Here is a 23,543-nt window from a genome sequence, read left to right as displayed (position 1 = left end):
GTACAAATAATAGCACAAGCACAACATAACATATAACAACATATAGAAGAAAAAGATACAAAATAGAAGAATGTATGACAGGGCAACTACTTTATCCTCTTGAGCTCAACGAAACAACAAGGATCATCTAAAGCAATCAAATCAAGACATATGACAAAAACACAAGGGAGAAAACACAACACAAGAACACAAAGACTACCATGATAAATGAAGTCCACATCAAACATTCTGTGTGCCCCCCCCCAATCTTGGTTTGAAGTGCTAGGGGAAGGATAGCGACTCGAAAGAGGAACAACATCCATCATAGTAGGAATCATAGCTAGCTCTAAGCAAGGACTTTGGGAATCAAGAAGTCTAGAAGCACAAGATTGCACATATCAGTGTTCCCAGCTACCTGATCATTGTCATCTTCTCAGCTGAACACATGGAGTGGAAGAAGTAGTAGGACGCACCATCAGCACAAGGCCAGTCCACATATTTTGCAAACACCATCCAGTCCTAAGCGTGCCTCTAGAATTATAGCATGTTGATCGGCTCTCTATGGCTGTTTTTAGTTTCTTGGTCCAGTAGTTTATTTTCACTCCCGAGTGGAGTTATTTTTAAAAACTTTGGTTTTGTTAAAACTGTTAATTCTATAACTTTAAATCATACTGGTCTAATTACAGATCACACTAATCTATTCTTGCATAAGATCCCTTCTTAAGTCATTATATATTTGTCTTCTCTACTTGATAGGTATCGGCATCTCTCTTGGACAACATGGCTTATGACTAACTAATCTCCTTGGTTAGTTTAGGTATTAAACTAAAATTCTCCTTGGAAAGTTGCCGATTTTGAGAGAGCATTCAAGGCCGACTTTGGAAGGGAGATGTACTTTGTAAGGACATGCCTCTTGATTACTATATTTAATAAGGTGTGGTTGTAGTTAAAGGACACACAAAGAACGTACAGTTTGCTCCTTTAAGCAAGTCTGCCCTATATGAATACTTGCAGAAATAAAACATTCCAGAATAATAAATAAATTATTGACATCTCTTTATACAAGTCAAAACTAAGGAAGATCAGCTTCAGCAAGCACATATAAGGTATTATCTAAGTTTGATCACACAGAATTTGCAAAAACTTTACATGGTATCAGAGCTCTGGTAGTCGAACCTAGGCTCTGCAAACTAAGCAATTAGATTTTATATATCTAGCATTATTCTTCTATCTTCAATGGCATACGCAATCAGACCCGAGGACAAGTTTGATGGGAAAGAACACTTTGATGCTTGGAAATTCAGAATCATGATGATTCTTCAAGAAAATAATGTAAAACAGTTTGTTGATTCTACATCCAAACAACCTACTGTTGAACCTAATAAAACTATCTAGAGTAAAGGAAATAGGAAAGCCATGCAGATCATATTAGATGCAGTGAAAAATGAAATAGTACCCATGCTAATGAAACATCAAACAACATTTAATATGATGAATGCATTATTAAATGCATATGAGGTCAATAATTCAACTAGACTCCTCGCACTAAAAAAGGCAACTAAATCATATACAGATAAAGAAGGGAGATTCGATGAATTCTTACTTTCTAAGGGTTGTCAGTCTAAGAGATGAACTTGCAAGTATAGAAACCATAATTGATGACAAGGAACTGACATTGATGGCTATAGATGGGTTATCAGATTCATGGGAAACATTCGCACAAGGAGTAAGTGCTAGAGACAATCTTCCTGACTTTAATAGACTTAAGGGAAATTGTCTTCAAGAAGAATCTAGAAAACTTAAGAAAGGGGGAAAGTTGAAAACTAAAGATGAAGAACTTCATGTTCTCAACACAAATTCCTATAAAGGTAAGAAGCACTTCAAGAAGAAAAAGGGTGATCAAAAGAATGCGAAAAATTTGGACACTACAGATCTAATTGCCCTGAGAATTATAAGCAGCAAGTGAACTGTACAAACATTAATAGGAAAGAAGATAACTATGATCCTGAGAATCATGTATTATATTCGGCACTCTCGAATGAAGTCTCAAGTAAGCCATGGGTGATTGATAGTGAATCATCTCGACGTATTACAGGATACAAAGAAGCACTAGACTCTATATCAGAAGAAGTTGATGGCAAAGTCACCATCGGTGATAATTCAACACATTCCGTCAAAAGAATTGGAAATTGCACCCTGAAACTGAAGTCGGGTAGTGTTCTATATCTCAAAGGAGTACTCTATGTAGTAGGAATAAAAAGGAACCTAGTCTCTATTACAGCACTTGAAGATGATGGACATAATGTTGCATTCATGGACGGTAAAGTATTGACCTAGTCTAAAAACTCCTCATTTAAGAAATCAAAGTTGATTGGGCAAAGGAAGGGATACTTGTATGAATTAAATACAGAACCTAGTCGACCTATTCAAGTCTTAATTCATGAAGTTGTTGATATAATCGAAATATGGCATAAAAGGTTAGGTCATCTAAATTTCAAAACCTTATCAACTATAGAAAAGATGGTAACTAGTTTACCTAAATTGAATAAAGATCACTCCAGCATATGCAAAGGATGCGCTCTGGATAAGAACACCAAAAGTCCATTTCATGATAGCACTAGAAAAACTAACAATGTTTTGGAATTAATCCACTCAGATTTATGTGGACCTATGTTTGTTCCTTCTCTTGGAGGATTCTGGTACTATATACTTTTTATAGATGACTTTTCTAGGAAAACATGGATTTACTTCTTAAAGTGTAAAGAATCAGAAGAAATCCTTAAGAGATTTAAAGAATTCAATACCTTAACTGAAAACTTATTAGGACACAAAATTAAAACTCTTAGGACTGATAATAGAGGGAAATATACCTCAGATTTGTTTAAAGAGTTTTGTAAAGAAACAGGAATCAAAAGAGAGTATACCGTTCCTTATAATCCACAACAAAACAAAGTAGCAGAAAGGAAGAATTGAACAACTATAGAACCTGCAAGAGCTATGATATTTGATCAAAATCTAGAATATTATCTTTGGACAGAAGCCTCTTGTACTATTGTCTATATTCAAAATAGAAGTCCTTACTCCTACCTTAGAGATAAAACTTCTGAAGAAGTCTTTACTAAGGTTAAACCTAATATAAGTCATCTTAGGATTTTTGGGTGCCTAGTATATATACATCTTCCAAAAGAAAAAAGAACTAAGTTAGAACCTCCAAGAGGAAAGGTATTTTTGTTGGGTATAGTGAAACATCTAAAGCATATAAGATTTTCATACCTCGTCAAAAAAATATTGAACTTAATAGGGATGTAATATTTGAAGAAGATTTAGCATTCAAAAGAGCCCTAAGTTCTGGAGATCCCTCTCCCTTACCTAGTTCTGAAGAAAATACTGAATCTCAGTTTTAGAGGGAGAACATTGAAGAAATTGAAGCTGAAATTCAAAATCTCAATCTTGAGGAAACTCAAAATTCAAAGAAAATACCACTTTGGGCTATTAAGACAGTAGAGGAAGCAGAAAACTTCGCTGCACCATCTGGAACCTTCAGAGAAAGCAAAAGACCCAAAAGATTTTCTAGTTATGCAGCAAACATGAGTGATTTGTCTAAATCAGAACCAACCAATGTTTTAGATGCTATTAAACATACAGCTTGGAAGGATGCCATGACGGAAGAATACCAATTTATTACGAAGAATGATGTTTGGGAAATTGTTCCAAGACCTGAAGGAAAATTCGTTGTTTCTTCTAAGGGGATATTTAAAATCAAGCATGCTGCTGACAGTAGCATTGAAAAATATAAAGTCAGAATCATAGCCAGGGGATTTTTTCAGAAAGAGGGGATTGATTATGAAAAAACATTTGCTCATGTTGCCAAATACACCTCTATAAGAGCAATCCTAGCTATAACAGCATCAAAGGGATGGAAAGTACATCAAATGGATGTGAAAATAACATTTTTGAATGGAAAGATTACAGAAGAGGTATATTTGGAGCAATCTGAAGGATTTGAAATGCATAACCCTAAAGTTTTTGTTTGCAGGCTCAAGAAAGCTCTCTGTGGGCTTAAACAGGCTCCAAGGACTTGGTATGAAAGAATTGATAAGTATCTTACCGGCTTAGGGTTCTCCAAGAATGAAGCTGATCCAAATCTATATTATAAAAAGGATAAAGAAGATATGGTAATTTTGATACTATATGTTGATGATTTACTAATAACAAGTGATGATCATCTCATATATCAATGCAAGAAAGATCTAATTAGAGAATTTGAGATGAAAGATTTAGAACTCCATCATTACTTCCTAGGACTGGAAGTACGACAGAATTCTGACAGCATCATACTTAATCAAGGAAAGTATACATTAGACATCTTGAATAGATTTGGAATGTGGAACTACAGGTCTATGTCTTCTCCAATGGAGACTAATCTACATAAACTTAAGGAAGCAGCAACAGAATCACCTTTCATGGATTCTACTCTTTACAAATAGATGATTGGGTCCCTTATGTACTTGGTAAATACAAGACCTGATATTTGCTATGTTGTTAATGCCTTAAGTCAGTTTATGTGTGAGCAAAAGGAAATTCACCTAGTTGCAGTCAAACACGTCATGAGATACTTACAAGGCACTCTTAACCTTGGGCTCAAGTATGAGAAAGTTGAATTGGACCTTCATGGGTACACAAACTCAGATTGGGTTGGAAGCGTTGCTGATAGGAAAAGCACTTCAGGATGATATTACAATTTAGGCTCAACAATGATATCATGGATATGCAGAAAGCGATCATCACTAGTACAAAGTTCCACAGAAGCCGAATACATTGCAGTAGCAATGGCCTCTCGAGAAGTAGTTTGGCTTAGAAAGTTACTTGTGGGACTATTTGGTCAAGCCATGAATCCTACGATTATTCATTGTGATAATCAGAGTTCCATCAAGCTTTCTGTGAATCCAGTTTTTCATGACAAGTCCAGGTCCAAGCATATTGAAATTCCTTACCATAATCTAAGAGATATGGTAGATAGGAATACTATAAAATTAGAATACATTTGCACTACAGATCAGACAGCAGATATTCTTACCAAACCTCTCTCTCAAGTGAAGATAGATCACTTCAGGAAAAGACTTGGTATGGTTGAATTGAAATACATTTGTATTCTTTAAATTATTATTAAAATAATTTTATTGTCAGGCTATTGACTATTATGGGCTCCACCATTTGTATTCATTATTTAAGAGGTGACGATCTCTGAAATAATGAACACTGTTATAAAAGACATTATGAGAATTGATGATTTCTTAGATAATGTGTTGAACAATAGAGAACTACTGTCAGATCTAGATGAGTTTAAGATCACATTGTGATATAGACATTACTAAGCCTATAAGTCACAATTTGGATAATGGAAGAATTTAATCTTTTTCCAGAGTCTATCCTATCAACTAGTAGATCTTAACTCAGGATTATGTTGTGATGTAGGCCTTCTAGTACCTATGAGTCACAACTTGGATAAAAGAAGAATTTAATCATTCTTTGGATTTTATCCTGTATGTTGCATTCCATGCAATACTATTATCCCTAGTATAAGTGATAAGTCATATCACAAGTATAGTAATATGACATTGCATATGTGTTCAATGATACCACATGCTAATAAGATTTAGATAGATATAGAGTATCAATCTTTGCTTGTTTATCTTAATTGATGTTGCTAGATATGATGTCTCTCAGTATGATTATCAAGTTAAGAGGGAGTGTTAATTCTGTAACTTTAAATCAGAGTAACGAGAATCGCCATAAAATCGCCTGAATCGGCGATTCGGCGATTAGATTCAGCAATGGCGATTTTTTTGGAGTCGGAAATCGCCATTGCCGATTTCTTCAAGTGAATCGCCTGAATCGCCGATTCAGGCGATTCAGGCAAAAAATCGCATGAATCGCCTGGAAAAATCGGCAGGAATCGCCCGCGGCCAATAAAGTATAGAGTTGTAAAATTTTAAAAAATTGCTTAGTTTTTTTACTTTGTTTTTGACCATTTCTCTTTGTTATAACCCTAAAGGGCCTTCTATTTATTTAACATGAGTAGAAGAGAGGAAAAGTGAGAGAGAAGAAGAGAAAAGAAAAGCCATAGGTTTCTAACCGGCAAGAAGAAAGAGCACAAAAGAGATCAGCAATCCATTTGGGGAGGCCATCAATTGCATTGGGAGCATTAGGGAGCCAATCTCAACACTCCTCAACTCATTTGCAAGAGGTAAGTGCTCTTTTTTTTTTTGCATGTTAGTGTATTATGCATTTTTTGTTAAATTTTTATAGTTTTCAAGATTTTTAGTTTAGATCTTGAATGTTCTTTATTTTTACTCAGTTGCAAACTAGGGTTTGTTGTTTTGTAGCTTTTATTAGCTTCAAACTTTGATATTTTACATATAAATTTTTATTGCAGCAGCCTTTGCTTTCATTTTTTGCAAATTCGCAATGGGTAGAAAAGATGAATGTTGGAAATATAACGAAGAGTTTCCTGGAAGAACCAAATATCAAACAAAATGTATTTTTTGTAAAGAAAAAATAACTTCTGGGGGTATTTATAGATTGAAATACCACATTGCTGCTATACCTGGACACGATGTTACAATTTGCACTCACCAAACTCCTGAGGCAAAACGCACTTGCTTAATGGCATTAGAAAAAATTGAAAAAGACAAAGCCAATAGGAAAATGCAACTTGAAGGGTTAAGGGGTATTGGCTCCCATGTTCCCGCATCCGCATCTGCAGCCGCATCCACATCAGCTTCTGCATCTGTAGGTTGTGTTGGAAAGGGTTCTTCTAGGCCTCCTTTTTATCCTAGTTCTTCTGCTCGTGCTAGTGCTAGTCGGTCACATACTGAGACAGAGTCCCACACCAACCTATTGCAGCCTAGAGTGCGAAAAAATAGAATGGATAGTTACTTTGTGCCCCGCACTACTCCTGGTTCCCAACCCACGCTTGAGGGCATGGGTTTGAACAAGGAAATTCATGATGCTGCCAGAAAGGAGATATGCAAATTTTGGTACTTTTGCAACATTCCATTTATTGCAGCCGAGTAATTGATTCTTTTTTCGTTGTTTTCTTTAAAGTTAAAATTAAAAGTAAAAGTAAAACTTTAATTATATTTACTTGTTTTATAATTTGAGTCTTTGACATCTAAATTTTTATTTGTGACAGGGCTCCTTATTGGTAGAACATGATAGACGCGGTTGCTATTTGTGGTCCGGGGTTTAAAGCCCCAACTGAGGCTGAGTTGAGCGGATACCTCTTGGATGAGATGGTAGAGGACATGAGGGCTGAGCTCGAGGAGAACCGAAAGGAGTGGATTGCAAAGGGTTGCACCATCATGACTGATGGTTGGACAGATAGGAGGAATAGAACACTCCTCAATTTTCTTGTATCCTGTGGAGGTAATTGATCATTCTACTTTCCTACATACATAATTGTAAATTTTGATTTGTTGAATGCTAATTTGTTGATGATCCATTTAATTTTAATATTCTAATTCGTTGTTTTGTTACTTGTAGGATATACCATGTTCATCAAATCCATTGATGCTTCCGCACATGTAAAAAATGCCACATACTTATGTGAGGCTATTGAGGAAGTCATAGCAGAGGTGGGAGAACAAAATGTGATCCAGGTGGTGACGGATAATGCAGCAAGTTATGTTGCTGCAGGTAAACTTTTAACTTTTCAAGTTTTGAAAATAAATTTATTTGAATTTTGAAATTTGAATTTCTAATTGACTTAAAATTGTTGTAGGTAAACTTTTGATGGAGAGGCACCCCACCATATTTTGGTCCCCTTGTGCGGCACATTGCATTGACCTCATGTTGGAGGAAATTGGCAAACTTGAGTTTGTCAAGTCATGTGTGGAAAGGGCAAAAAACATATGCAAATTCATTTATAATCATTCATTTGTCCTTAGCACAATGAGGAAGTACACAGAAGGCAAAGAGTTAGCTCGCCCAGGTATCACGAGGTTTGCCTCGAATTTCATCACCTTGCAGTCCTTATTGACATCAAGGGATGAATTGAGGAGCATGTTTGTTGGGCGGGAGTGGATTTCCTCTTCCTATGCTATGACCACTGTAGGGATAGATGTGGCGGATTGCATATTTGATGAGGATGGTTTTTGGAAACCCGCTAGAGAAATCCTGCAGGTAAATTTATTGCAATTTAACATTTAGTATTTTACTTTTACTTTAAGTTATATTATTTTATATTTAATTTTTGACTCAAGTTTTTTGTTTTACTTTATATGTAGGTCACTGAGCCCCTTGTAGCTTTGCTACGAACTGCTGATGGGGAGAAGCCCTCTATGGGCTACATTTATGAGGGCATGGATAGGGCCAGGGAGGCCATCAGAGCCTAATATGCAGGAGTGCAGGAGAGGTATGGCCCTATTTGGGACATCATCGATAGGAGATGGCAGAATCAGCTCCATCGACCCATCCATGCAGCAGCTTACTTTCTGAATCTGGCATATCGTTTCCGTCCTGAGTTCAAGGCAAATGCGGAGGTTCTCACTGGCTTATACACAGTGATTCAGAGGTTGAGTAGCGATGAAGATAGCGCTGCTGCGATTGTTGAGCTAGACCAGTTCAACAATAAAGAGGGGCCACTTTTCTCTAGCAGGATGGTCATAAATGCTCAGACAACACTACAGCCAAGTAAAAATTAAATAATATATTCAATGTTCATGAATCTAGATTCTAATCTTAAAGTTGATTATGTAATTTTAGAGTTAACTTGTAATTTGTAAATGAGACTAATTGTTTCTATTTTCAATTTTTCCCTTATTGCAGATAGATGGTGGCAAATGTTTGGGGCCACAACCCCAAAACTTCAAAAAATTGCCATTCGTATTCTGAGTCAGCCAAGCAGTGCTTCTGGATGTGAGCGCAGTTGGTCCATGTTCGAGCACATCCATTCGAAGAGGAGAAATAGGTTGATAGTGCAGAAGTTGAATGATATTGTCTTTGTTCATTACAACCTCCGTCTTAGGATCAGACAGATTTTGGGCACTGACTCCTCTCCGATCATTCTAGAGGAGATTGATCTAGAATCAGAGTAGCTCACAGAGGTTGTGGATCCAGTCTTCACTGAGGAAGACCGTGTGTGGGTTGACCAGGTGGATATAGAGGCTGAGGCAGCTAGAGCACGTTCTTCAGGCATTGGTAGACGCACACGTGCACGCACAGGCACAGGCCCTAGTGACGTTCATGAGCCCATCTTACATGCGGGAGATATGGCTCGGCAGTCCTCTAGGACCTACATTAGACGCCTTGCTACTAGGCAGACTGGATACTCAGAGGCTGAGGCTGAGGCTGCAGCCGAGCTTCAGGATGATGTTGAGGATGATGATGATGACTATGAGTCTAAGGCTTGAGCTGGAGCCTTGTTTTTATATTTTGTTTACAGATATTGATACTGAATCATTGATAGACATATGTTTCAAACTTTCATGGATCTTCATCTTAGATTCTTACATACATTTATGATTTGATGTCTTATGGATCATCTTACATACATTCTATGATTTAAATCATTGTGATCATTTGATTTCTATTTACTTCAGCTAGCCTACAATTTACATTTTAGATAACATAGTTACATATGTGATGGATTTTATGTTCCATGTTTATGTATGTTAAGTTTTAACTTCTATTTGATGATGTTATAGTGTGTTTAAGTTATATTCAATAAAGGGTGCATGAAATAAGTTTTAAATTGTTAAAATCTTTAAATTTAAAGGGTTTTTTCAAATTTGCCGATTCATCGCTGATTCATTGCCGATTCACGATTCGATTTGGCCTTGCCGATTCCGATCCGATTCCGATTCTTGTTACTTTGCTTTAAATCATACTAGTCTGATTATAGATCGTATTGATCTGTTCTTGCATAAGATCCCTTCTTAAGTCATTATATATTTGTCTTCTCTACTTGATAGGTATCGGCATCTCTCTTGGACAACATGGTTTATGACTAACTAATCTCCTTGGTTAGTTTAGGTATTAAACTAAAATTCTCCTTGGAAAGTCGCCGATTTTGAGAGAGCATTCAATGCCAACTTTGGAAGGGAGATGTCCTTTCTAAGGACATGCCCCTTGATTACTATATTTAATAGGGTCTGGTTGTAGTTAAAGGACACACAAAGAACATACAATCTGCTCCTTTAAGCAAGTCTGCCCTATATGAATACTTGCAGAAGTAAAACATTTCAGAATAATAAATATATTATTGACATCTCTTTAAACAAGTCAAAACTAAGGAAGATCATCTTCAGCAAGCACAATAGAAGGTATTATCTAAGTTTGATCACACAGAATTTGCAGAAACTTTACAAAAACAGTTATGGCCACTGGTTTATATATAGGTCGAATTAAGACTTTGTTAGGGTCAGTCGATTTTTGATTAAGCATTAGACATGAAATATTTTGATCTTTCAAGCATATAGTTTATTTGTGAATTGTGAAGACTTCAATACATTGATTAAATGAAATATATCCTTTCAACAAGTTTGTTTGAAGTTAATGTGAGAATATTTTGTTGGAGTTTAACATTTGTTTTGACATATTATTGCTTCACAATTTCTGTGGAAATTCATATGGATGGAGGATCTGCTTAAAGTTAGATTGGTAATATTTTTCTTCATACAATAGATGGGCAGAGGCAAGTCTGTTGGCTTGAATGATTCATTGTTTAATATTGTGGATTATATCTACTGTTTATATCATGTTAATGTGTGAATACTCTTGCCTTTAAATGCTTTCTGGTTAAAAGTATTGTTCCTGTTTATATTTTGGCTTTGTTGAATTGAGCGCCAATATTTGTAGAGGGAGTTGTACCTTTATGCAGAGAGAGTAATCATGAGAAATTACCCCAACTGTTATTAGCAGATTTATTCCAATTATAGAATGGGCATACAGTTATAATCTTTTACTTTGCAAATATTGTCTTGGAAAAATCTGTTAACTAACATATACAAACTTAAGTTAGCATGGGAAAAGATACATACAAACTCTACTTCATATTAGCTGGTTTGAAGGTGTTGCAAAGTACAAGTCCTATATAAACTTGTTTATGTTGGGGTGCATCCTTGACCACTAGACATAACTCTCTGGTGGAAGAGTGTATTCCTGACTTCAGGTTCTCCTGCTTCTCTGACATTATAGGCGTCTACCATAATGATAATTTGCTCTCTCCATTAGGGATACAAATTATATCATAGTTTTACAAAAGCCCATATTTCAAGGTAAAACCAATTTTCAGCTCATTCGTATCACGAAAATCCCTGAATTTGTCAGATGAAAGGTTTTCAACTGCATCAGAGCAATATAGGCTACTATCCATCTAAGGAAACCCTAAATAACATGTCTGGTATCTTGTTAGTTACCATCCCTTCTTGCACCTTGTTATCCCTATTTTTTGCTTCACAGGGATCAAGGAACAACACCACTAAATGTTGGAATGTGAAGTCATCATGGACAACCACTAGCTTTGGTTCACTCATCATAAAGAACGACCTTATTTGGTTAACCCATCATGGAGAACCACCTTCTTTGGTTAAGTCCAAAGTTGACCACGATAAGGGATAATGAATTAACTTACTATATCTAGTAAGTCATTTAGATGACTTAACAAAAATAGAAATTTCAACAAGTGGTATACATGTAGTTGTAAGAGTTAGTTGTACGAGTTTTACTTGCTGAATTTAGTAAGTAGTTTTTAATTAGGTCTCTACAACTCAATTGTTATATGCAACTTGAAGTCATGAGTGTTCATACGATCTTTTGAACATTGTTGTAATTGTGAAAATTCCTGAGAAATAATATTGAGAGATATTTGATCATGGTTTTTTACTGGCATAATTTTACAATGTTTTTCCGAGTAAAATTTTGTGTTATGCACTTTTTTCTCTTCTCTGCAATTTCCCTAAACTTCTTCATTTCATTCATTTTGTCATTCAAAGGTCTTAATCATGCATTTCAAGTGCTCTTATTCACGCTCTGGGCTTCCCACTTATACTTTGCAGAGAGAATTTCCCATGAAGAACCAATACTACCCCATACAAGAAAACAAGGTGGGATTTTGTTGGAAAAGAATATAAGAACTATCAATGATGCAAGTTGGTGTTCCTAAACAAAGTGCCTTTACCGGTTCTGAATAATTCATACACAGGCCAGTTTTCAGCATCATGAAGACCTCAGAGACAAATGATGATATCCCTAAGAGTCGTCTTGCTAGACACTTTGTTTAGTTTCATTTATGTATATGTAGTAGTTTTGACAAAGTACATGTAAAGTCGGAAATTGTAGTTGCATGTGATCTCATTACATGCAAACTGTAGCTTGTAATCACATGTAAGTTTACAAAGGTAGGACTTGCAATGTTGAATAAGTCAACAGCATTAGTTATTTTTAACACCTTTTTCTCTTAGCCTCTCATCTATAAATAGGAGAGGGCTTATTGTAAATAAACATCTTTTGGCAATGCAACAAAATATGTCAATTTGTGTGTGCACTCTAGAACTTTGTTTTTTGACGTATGTCAATTGCAATCAATAAAAGAGGCCAGTTACTTTCAGACTTTGTGTCGAAACAAGTTGTCATTTGACGGCATTATCTAGAGTTGATTGAAAGTGTTATTCTATTATCTAGGAGGGATTTAAACACAATCTTGCAGACTTTGAGCTGCTTATTGTGTTTAGAATTATTATTAGGTTTTCAAACTTGATGTTGTATATTTTGAGCTGCTTATCACATTTCAAACTAGTGCAGAATGCTCAAGCAAGGAAATAGTTTGCAAACTTTGTGCTGTCTTTATTTTCTGCATTTGTGCATTATAAAAGTGGAGTGTGTGTCCGAGACTTTAAGCTGCATGTATGTTTCATTTTTCCCCTAGAATTCACTTAAGGAGTCATGGGAAGACTTGGAGCATTCTTGAGCTTCCTGTTATTAACTTTACTAAATTGTACTTGAAATTTTATTGTAAGAGAAGCTTTATCCTGAAAGAAGAGGATATGATGAAGGAAGAACACCTATTCTAAAGAAAAATGATATGGTTAATGTCATGCTCATTGATTAGTTTAGTGTTCATAATCTTAGATATCAGTTAGGTATTAAGTGTTTTCAGTAGCAATAGACAGGGGAGCTTTCCCTTATAACTAGGAGAGACTGTGTCTCACACACTATGGTTGGAACCATTGTTTTGCCATTGATCCAAAAACTGTCAGTTGCAAAATATCCACCCAACACACTTGATGAATAATTAACTTCAATTGATGCATCTGCTACAACTTAGTTTATGTTTTCAGGAACTACAATGAGTTATGATTTGTGTAGATCGTTATCTTTAGCTAGAATGTTGGGCTCCACTACTTACAATAGTTGATCCAAGGCACCGATATATAACATAATGTGTAATGAGTCTTGAGAAAGAAATTGATACTGTATAAATCTTTTTTCTTGCATGACGACTGCCTCCACATTGCCAAGGCATCAATCTCAGTCTCAAATTCCGAAGATTTGACATATCTTCTTCTTTATTGCTATAAAAGAAGCTAGATGGATTTTCAGGCAGCTTGAGGTTCCAAAGCTTTGGTTACACTATTTCCATCTATGCTTCAACATATTTCCAGTGGAACAGAGCAGGTGGCGAGAGGTGGTAGTGACAGGGTTTGGGCACTTCTGTGTATATATTGCAGATCTGGAGTATCATTAAAAGCCAATTTGGATATTCGCTTATCTGTACTAATCATACGGTTACTTAGATTGGACTGACAGGAGTTATGGCTGTTTGAAGACATTTCTGGGTGCAGCATACAATCAGTACAGAGATCAAACGTAGTACAGCAAAGTAGATTGTACCAAATCCATTCATACCCTATATCAAACTTAGGTGAACAGCCAGCTAATAACTTAATATCGGATGAACAATGAAATCAGGTTAGTGAAATCATCTTGTACTTGCATATTTGATTGCATTTGACCAGGGCAATATATTTCTGTTCTCTTCATTATCTTGCTGCACTAATCATTGATGTGATATGTTTAAATATGAATGAATGGTTGTAAGGGAACAATTATTATAACGAGTTAGGTCAGTTGTGTTAATTGATTCTTGGACTTTGTCACACATTGGTTCAAACATTGTTAATATACACAGTAAATAGAAATGACCTACCAATTGTTTGACGAAATGTCTATGAGATCACATCAAGAAATTTCATACTTTATTAAGGGATATTACTGTAATGTTGATCCACTCTCTGTAAGAAATAAGATTTTCACACATTTTGCCCATGAAAATAAAGGACAAAATATGTTTGTTTGTTTTCTTAAGTCATTTATTTTGAGCTTTTCCACTAATAAGATTTCAAGATAGGCATATTAAATCCTAGAGAGAGCAAAGTTACAAAAATTTCTGGAGCTGATTTTATAACAAATAATTTCTGAGGCTGATTAATTATTTTATAAATAGTTTTTGAGAGCCACATCCAATTCTTAAAAACCTCAACCTAAATTTGACAGCTCTTAGAGTCCTACTATAACAAACTGCCAGAACTATAATTGCCAGCTCTTTAACAGACTGCTTATGCATTTATTCATTAATTCTCACGAGTTAGGAAAAAAACTTTAACATAAATAATGGCAATTCAAGTTCAGTGGACATGGTCCAGAAGCCTGATTAATTCAGATTGAAGGTGAAGATAAATTTGAAAGTATCTAATCTTAAAGACTGCACTAATGATTTGAAAACTTAAACTTACCGCAACAAGTTTAAGCAACGGGCAGAGGAAAGATAAGACACTTCTACTGCTGTTATCAGCCTGGTTGGCGGTTGTAACAGGGTCCTCTGCCTTAGTGTAAGAGTTGTCTTGAGGTCCCTCCTGTGACCCGCCTGCTTTGGTCCTCGCACAATATCTGCTGCGGTGCTGAATTCCTACAGAGGAAAATGATTGGAAACCCTTGACTGAAAGGCGTGATGGAGTGTACGTGGTGGACTTAATTCTACAACCTTGTAATTGTTTGGTTGGAAGAAGGGGGTACGAAGTTGCTGCAATAGACATGAGTGCTATATTCTGTCCACTGAGCAAGAAACTGCAGTTAGGAGTACGTGATATGTTGATTGAATCTTGCAGCTCTTGTTTGTGGGTGTTAATTGTCCATATTGAATGCCCTTCTCAAACTGGGATCCGCTCCAATGTTCTACGCAGTAGGCGCATCATCTACCAATTACAAAACTTCTTTTTGAAATATTCAGATATGCAAAGAATGAATGAGATAGATTGAAAGTAATCAAAATTAATTGGAAAAATATATTAGTGTGATACAGAAAATAAATAAAAAGTTGATAGTAATTTTTTTTTATTGGAAGATATATTTTCATTTTAAATATTAAAATTAATTGGAAAAATACATTAATGTGATATAGAAAATAAATAAAAGTTAATAATCATTTATTTCTATCATTTTGTTTGATAAACAATATTAATTGTTTCTTAATAGATTGTGAATTAGTTAATATAATAGATTGTGGATTAAGAAATATAAATTATATTAAGTTGTGAGTCTCTTATCTTATGTAGGAGGTCTTCACTCTACTCAAGCTTAGGAAATAATAATAACTAGCACTTGTGCCATAGTAGGTGTATAAAAGTTTTAATCTCTTTGAAAAACTTTTTATAATTGAACTAATTAACATTTTTTTTAATAAGATATTTGTCATATGTGATCAATATGTAAACATTGATTCATTGGTCAAAGTCTATGTTGGAGTATTTTTTAAATCTTTGAATAGAATTGATGTTATTTAATATTGTACAACTTTGAAGGAAACATTATTTTATGTTGTACAACTTTGAAGGAAGGTCATGTTGTCCATTTAAAAAAACTAGGATCATCTTGGGGAACAAATGAACGACTTGGTTTCTCAAAACAAATTGGTTTAGGCCAAAATGGAGGACATTGCCAATTTAAAGGCTTGGCTGGAGGAAAGATCTACGAAGAGCAAGAGCAAGGGGGAGACTCCAATAAAGGAACAAGGTAATCTTGAGGCCTCGTAGGGGTTGAGTGAGAAAAGACATTTTCGTCCCCCTAAGTTCTCCTAACTGGGTCAGCTAAAGGAGTTGCAAAGGTAATGGGTTGGTCTGTGTTCAATTGACTCCATGTGTTGTTTGTTGGGTCCTTGTTTTTTGTGTGTTGGTTCTAAATGGTGCGGGATTTTGTTTGTTGGATGGTGCTTCTTGGTTCGATTTGATACCTGGTGGTGGTAGTGTTTGGTTTTCGGGCTCATCGATGTGGCATTATGTTGTTGGTTTGTGGTTTTTTTCTTTTTGGTGGTGGTGGCTTGGTCCATTTGTAGGCCTGTTTTGGTGGTGGATGGGATTTTGTTTGGCTCGCAACCTGGTTAGCAGTTTATAATTTTTTTGTTTTGGCTTGCTAGTTGTTGTTTGTTCTCATTCTGGTGATGTCTAGTAGGTGTCAATTCTCATGACCTTATTTTGTTATCTTTGGACTTGATGTTGCTTTAATTGTAATGGTTCAAGCCCTTCTTGCTTTACTTAATTAGAACTTTGAAGGAAACGTTACTATATAATTAGAATGAGATTTTTTTGCAATTATAATGTTTAGAATTTTTTTTGAAAAGTAAGTATCATTTGGGTCTATAATATTTGTTTTATTTACATGTCCAATTAGTAAATATTAACACATTAGTCATAGTAATTGGATTTCAATTTTAAAATTATAATATTTGGACATGACATTGTATGTTAGCATCAAATATAAATCTAAATATATTTATTGTTAGCTACTAGATCATGCAATATCCCTAAATCTTAAAGTAATAGTTTATATATTTTTTAATTGATTACACATAATATTTTTCATTATGCAATAAGCAGTTTGTGAACAATTATATTACAATGAGTTGTTGCACCCAATATTTGTAGAATGTTTCAATGAAGACTATATTTTTTAGATTCACACAATCTCCTTTTACTTACATATTTGTGCAACTCTAAGACTTGGATGCAAAAATATGAGATGTGAAAGGGCGGTGCAAGGATTGGAAGAAAGAAGTACCTCAATTAATGGAAAATCAAGAAAGTTCAAGAATTGTGGTGTATAATGAAAAGCCAAATGGTTGTACAAATGAGGGGAAGAGTGTGGTGGTAACTACAATGTATAATATTTGACCAGCCTTGTGGGTAAGATTAGTAATATCATTGTCAAGCTACAAATTCATAGATCAAGAGGTAGATTGCATATGTTGTTCCATTAGAAGATTTGAATGGAGCACTCATTCTAGTGTGTGCATGTGAATTAGGAACTCCTATTTGGAGAGAGCATGGTTTGAAATCCATTGTCATAGTAAGCTACATAGTTCGGTCATTCCTAATATCAAATCAGATAGTGTCCTAATGCTAGAAAGGCATCTATAGGCCAAAGGATGATATTGTCTTAGTTTCCACATGACATTGGTATATTGTTAGTTAGGCATCCATAGCCTTGGTGGAGTTATTTGCATTACCTAATTTTCTCAACCTTTCCTTTTTTTGGTTAGTTGTCTTGTAGAAATGCAAACATTGAAGTCATTTTCAAGTTGGAAACTATTGTTTTGTCAAGGAATGGCCTTTTGATTTTTCACTTAGTATGATTTTGTAGATTAGTGACACCCTAACTCATATAAGAATTTATTGTGTATTTCTTTGAAGATGTAATTAATGATGCCCATTCAATTTCATATAACATAGAATAAGTCTACTCAAATGGTTTAAGAGTTTATAGGCTATGGTGAACCCACAAAAGTGGGTTACACTTTTTTTGAGGAAGAAATTCCTCCAAAAATTGAAATGCCAAAATTTTTGGTCTAGGAGTCTCAATAGAAACCCCTAAGAACTTTTGATAGAAATTCATTTACTTTCTATTGATAAGGTACTTTCAATCGAAAGCAAATGACATCGACCAAAAGTATTTTCTTGAAATCATATGAAATTTATGAAATAGTTTTGATAGAAACAACCTAAAATACTTTCAATAGAAATTACCTGAGTAAACCTATTTTGCAAAGGCTAAATAATTTCTAAATAAATCTTGGCTTGGAGACTCAATAAGAGGGCACAAAAGAAAAAAATAATACACACCCATTTGCATGAAACAAGTACTCAGAACAAGCTTTCTAATTATTATAGACTTGATATATTTTGACTTCATTATGTACATGTTTATTGACGTGAATCAAATATAGGTTATTGTCCAAAATAAACCTTTGTATTGGACGCTCATAGAAAAATAGTAAATAAGAGGATACAAATTCTAAAAAATAATCGAAAGCTTTGCATTCAAGTCCCCTTTTTTATCAAAAAAATAAAATGTTAAATCAAACAAATACAAAATAAGTTGTATAAAAAGTTCAACATAGGTCGAAATTAGAGTTAGGTCAACTTCAAACATCAATAAAATATGTGATTCTAAGGATAAAATACATAAAACCACCTATGTGGGCTTGGTATGGATGTTAACAAACTGAATTCAAAAAAATCCGATTGATGTCTATAATAAATAAAGTCATGTATGTCAAAAATAATGTTACTCTTTAAAATCAGGTTTTTGACAACATACCATTTTTTCACGACAGAAAGAATAAATGAATCAAATCAACTCAAAAAATAAAATAAATTTTACATTTAGAATCTACACAAAGAAAATCCTAAAAGACTCTAATCTAAGTTTCATTTTCAAATTTATAATTGCTAAATGACAATTTGCATCTTAAAGTGAAATTTTTTTAAAAAGTCATAGTTCAGCATCTATTTAGGAAAAAAAGTGTATCCCACTATTCTAATAGTAAACACTAACAATGTTAAACAAAATCCAATGTCATAAACAATCTAAGAAATGGTACTTCTTAGTGTGCATACCTTGGAGGAAGGATTAATTATGCATATTGTAAGAATAATCCAATGCCCAATTTGGGTAGGAAGGAAGATATTTGTGTCCTTTGGTACATTCCCCTAGTGCATGAGGATTACTCCATCAATTGATTTGAAATAACATAATTATTTGTACATGTCAGATGACTTGGTGAACTATAACTGTATGAAATATTGTAGTAGTCAATTTTTAGTTTTGCAGTCTTATTTGTGAATATCATTGATGGTTACTTGTGATAGAGTCAACTTTTCCAACTCGTCCATTTTTTACACCACTAAGAAGCAAGATTTTTTCTCATGTTTGGGAATGCCTTCCTTTTATTAGTCTTGTTCAAATTATCATGTTTTTGAAAATAAATGTAAAATATAAGAAATTATGCATATGTAAATATTAAATAAACATTAATGTAGTTGTGAAATATAACAATTTTGTTCAAGAAGCAAACTATACCTTGTAATATTTTCATTTTGGAAGATTTTGAGGTTTTATGACCATGCCAATTGACAGTGAATTGTGGGAGAGATGACTTCTTTCAATTCGTGTTGTTTCCTTTTTTTGTAAGGTGTGTCAAACTATACCTACATTGAAAATAAATAAATCTCATTATGATTTTTCAGTATTTTAAATTTATAGTAGATGTTTAAGTGTAAATGATATATACCTCTCTTTTTGAAGGTATAAAGTAGATCTCTACTATTTCTCTTTTATTTTTATTTGATCTGTGGGAGATTCAAAACAATAGTTGATTACTAGTAGTAATTATTAGGTAATAAAGAAGCCAAAAATATACAATCTTGTTAGTTTGAGTACTATGACAATATTTTCCATACATGGGCAACCTTTTTTAAGCTATATTTGTCTCCCTTGATATGTTATTTTTGGAACGAGTAGACTGTTGTAAAGATGGGATCATTTCATTTGGTATCCCATCACTCTCAACACACCTTTTTGTATTGTTGGTTATTGCCTTACTTTTGTTAGTTTCCTCAAAAATGTTTGTTCTAAAAATCATTCTAACAATTTTGAAATAATATATTTGTAAATTTTGAGGAGGCATTAACATGGTGTAGTAAGATACCTTTGTTCTTTTTTTGAAACACCTAGTAAACCTTGTATTCCTCCCTTTTTTGTTTTGTATAATACTAAAATGAGTAATTTTGTTAAATGAGAGTGCATAGTGACTTGATCTAGAAGAGCTTGTACTTAGTATTTTACTTGCAATAGTCGCTATTAGGTAATAAAGAATAATATGTAATAGTCTTGTCAGTGTGAATATTGTTGAACTAATTTTGCATAAATGACTTACCTTTTTTGGTAGGGTAATTATATGTGAGATTTAAACTTTTTCTTCCTAGTTTTTTAGTCATTTACTAGTTTGAATTCATATTGAGAATAGTGTGATGGTTATATCTAAATTTGTTATACAATTCTTCCTAGATAGATGACACAATGGTTCCTTGTTGAATTTGACTTTAACCATATTGGTTATGAGCCAATCACCTTTAGAATCTAGCAGAGATGTTATAGTGGTCATTCTTGAAGACACACAATGGTGAGCAATTAAGGCTCTTTAACTTTGTCATATTCCCTTTGTAATGTAAGTTACTTCCATTTTTTCCTATAGTGAAAATCAATGTAACAAGTCAGTAAGTATTTATTTCTAAATACTTAGTAAATTTTGTGAAGTATTTCCTACATTGAATTTGAAATTGAAACATGAGCAATTCATTTTTTGAAAGCATTAAATAGAGAATAAAATGTAGATCTATAGGCACTAAAATGTAGTATTTGTCAAATGGTAGCGATTAATAGGTATTAGTTAAGTATTGATTATGATTTTATTAGTGTGAACAATGCAAACATTATTGGTCATATCTTTCCTTTCTATTTCAAGAGAGAAATTATAGATGAACCTCTTCTTTTTTCCTTATAATATTGTATGGGTTCTTTTTCATTTTGAAATAATAATCAAAAGAGAATAGTGGTTGTATCCAAGGACCTTATATTTTTTTTATGTATTCCGAGTGTCAAGCCTTGTGATTTATGTATAGTGATATTGCCTATGGCTCCCTCGTGTTATTGGTTGTATTGGTAATTTTTTTATAAAAAAATTATCCCATGGTGGACTATTATAACTTTATTCCAACCTTTTTTTATTGTGTATTATTACAAGTTCATTTATTGGGAATAAGTGTATAAAATGGGTCAAAATATTCGTGTTCAGTTTTTGTTAGGTTCTTATTTGTGTGTGTCATTAACAATTCCCAATTTGGTTTTTTTTTGTTCTGTATTGCACATATTTTGTAAGGGTTAAAAATTGTACTTGCATTTTCTCATCACCATCTTGTCTATAATTTTTTTGCAATGTTACAACTATAAAAATTTGTGCAATAGATTTTTTGTAGTTTTATGAGATATGTAAATAGGTTTGTCCATCATAGCCAATATTTGTGCAAAGTTGTCTATGAGTATATGATACTAATGCCCCTAAAGCAATGATTTTGGGGTATTGTCTACTGTCAATTTTTAGAAGCATCTTTGTCCCAATGAAGCTCATCTCATCGATGAGAATGTATCTTATATTTTTCATCTCTTCTTGAAGAGATGTTAACGGTTGTGCTTGGAGAGGTTGCATGTCTCTAGTTGGAATTTTAGGGTTGCATGTATTATTGAGGCTTGTGTATTAAATGCAATTATTCATGTTGAAGAAAGAACAAGGAGTGTGTTTACTTCTTATTGTCCTTGTCTTTGTAATGTGTTTCTTATGCAGTTGATGAGATAGGATTTCCCAATTCTTTTTGTTCCTTGTATGACCATATATAATGGTTGGTTGGAAGAGATAACTAGCAAATGGTTTCTATTGATAGTAAGTTCATGTCCTTGTTCTAAAGATAAAGTGTTATTCTAAATGTGCACATCTATAGTTGTTTGTGTATGTTATTTGTGAGTCTTTTTTGTGCCTACAAAGTCGGGTGCAATTTCATGTAAACGTAGTGGGACATTGTAGTTTTCCCAACTATTGTCAAGTTTTCAAAATCACATTGACGTAGCATTGCAAGATTATTTTAGTCAACAATAGTGGAAAGTCCAATTTGAGATAGTAGTTTGCATTCATTCACTTGTATGGCACATAATCTAGCTTATTCATTTTTTCATTAGTTGAGATATTATCATCTATATCAGCTCCACTTTCATCTATTCTATGAACATGTCATACGATGTATTTTTGCACTTTCATTTGCTTCCAATTTTTGATGATTTCTTCATCATTTTTTCATAAATGTTTATACAATCATAACTTGCTCCAATAGAATGTCTCAAAATATTCTAAGTCTTCTTTTGGGGTGGCATAAATTTTTGAAAACACTTGTACTACCACATGTTCTTTTCTTTTCTTCCATTGACATTCTTTATGAGAAGGAAGATATGTGTAAGATCTTATTGATTCAATTAGTGTTACCCTTTCTAATTGATCAGGTCATTGCATGTATGATTGGATATAGTTAAGTTGTATCTCACTTCCATCATTTGTTTTCTTTAGGTATTGGAGATATAAATTGTATATTGCAAGCAATAATTTCTTAAGCATATGCCATATTTCTTGTGCTCATATATCTCTCTATGCAACAATCTCTGACATAAACTTTTGGAATTCTTTGAGGGATGGGTGTTGTAATCTTTCATGTGAGAAAATCCTTGCTAACATATTAACACAAGTCTTTGATTATCTTTCTACCTTTGATGCATACTTGGTAATGGATTTGAGAATATATGGTGCGAGATTACGGGTTTACAATCTATGTTATCTCTCCATATTGAAAGTGTGTCATCATTATGGGTGTTGATTCTATCATCATTTCTTGAAGGTTCATATAATTTTTGACCTAATTCCTCACATGTTAAGGTGGATTCCATGGAGCTTTGTATCTACATTCTAATTGGTTCCCCTTTTTTTTTACAGAGGCAAGTTCATTCTATGCATATTGTGTGTCTTTGAACACAATTTACCAACTCCTCATAATCATTGTTAGGGTTCATCTAGAAGATTTCATATCCTCATAATCTTGACATTTTTGAATTGGGGTTCTAGGAGGTAACATACTTGTGAAAGAAATCTTTTTCTTTGATAATTTTGGCTCTATTTCCCCAATCAAGTGTATCCATGTCAAATGCATTTGGTGGCCAAATCAATTCATGTATATGTGCAGATTCTTGATGTCGTCATTCATAGTGGTACCAATAGTTTTTTGCATGTAAGTGTTTCTCAATTACCTCTTCACAGAATATTGTAAAACATTGATATAGGTATGAGTTTTTAATTATGTTGTCAGTGTTAGTTGTTACTAGACATTGTTGGTGTATTATTTGTTTGAAAAAAGCATGTGCAATAAGCAATAAATGCAAACCCTTTCTATAAAAAAAGCCAAGAAAGATAGTAAGCAGTATACTAGATGAAAAATTGACACTTGACACTATACAAAATAGTCAACTACCAAAACACTAACAATTGAAAATCCAATTTGAACCTCATTCATATAAATATGAAGAATACCTTTTAGTGTGTGAGTCTTCTCAAATTTGTTGTTCTTTGAAATACCTTG

At 33.8% G+C, this 23,543-nt stretch overlaps 3 protein-coding genes across 4 annotated transcripts in view; 2 read left to right on the top strand and 1 right to left on the bottom strand.

Moving 5' to 3' along the window:
- Positions 1-15,281, bottom strand: part of LOC149568233 (Thioredoxin family protein) — a 207,530-nt gene extending 192,249 nt beyond the window's left edge. Inside the window, exon 1 of one of the 2 annotated variants that reach the window (XM_089821234.1) lies at positions 14,775-15,281. In XM_089821234.1, the coding sequence (XP_089677360.1) occupies positions 14,775-15,074 (300 nt within the window). In that variant the 5' untranslated portion in view covers positions 15,075-15,281. The remainder of the gene's footprint in view (positions 1-14,774) is intronic. The other variant, XM_089821235.1, reaches the window with a different exon arrangement.
- On the top strand, positions 5,993-7,056 carry LOC149568235 (uncharacterized). Its single transcript, XM_089823401.1, has 2 exons — positions 5,993-6,226; positions 6,419-7,056. Exon 2 carries the CDS (start codon positions 6,448-6,450, stop codon positions 7,054-7,056), a length of 609 nt encoding a protein of 202 aa, XP_089679527.1. The 5' UTR covers positions 5,993-6,226; positions 6,419-6,447.
- On the top strand, positions 7,067-8,375 carry LOC149568234 (uncharacterized). The gene is made up of 4 exons (XM_089823400.1): positions 7,067-7,407; positions 7,525-7,677; positions 7,763-8,163; positions 8,268-8,375. Exons 1-4 carry the CDS (start codon positions 7,194-7,196, stop codon positions 8,373-8,375), a joined length of 876 nt encoding a protein of 291 aa, XP_089679526.1. The 5' UTR covers positions 7,067-7,193.
- Positions 15,282-23,543: the final 8,262 nt, after the last annotated feature.

The sequence above is a fragment of the Cupressus sempervirens genome, chromosome 3 (assembly GCF_028749045.1).
Source record: "Cupressus sempervirens isolate cs-2001-9-10 chromosome 3, ASM2874904v1, whole genome shotgun sequence".
NCBI lineage: Eukaryota > Viridiplantae > Streptophyta > Pinopsida > Cupressales > Cupressaceae > Cupressus > Cupressus sempervirens.
The sequence above is the reverse complement of the archived record's forward strand: the minus strand, read 5'-3'. Positions and strand labels throughout refer to the sequence as shown.

Bases quoted from the DNA above. Each gene is read 5' to 3' on its own strand.
- LOC149568235 (XM_089823401.1), top strand. From the start codon at position 6,448: ATGGGTAGAAAAGATGAATGTTGGAAATATAACGAAGAGTTTCCTGGA.
- LOC149568234 (XM_089823400.1), top strand. From the start codon at position 7,194: ATGATAGACGCGGTTGCTATTTGTGGTCCGGGGTTTAAAGCCCCAACT. The intron at 7,408-7,524 runs GTAATTGATCAT...TGTTACTTGTAG, and splicing joins TTTTCTTGTATCCTGTGGAG to GATATACCATGTTCATCAAA. The intron at 8,164-8,267 runs GTAAATTTATTG...CTTTATATGTAG, and splicing joins CCGCTAGAGAAATCCTGCAG to GTCACTGAGCCCCTTGTAGC.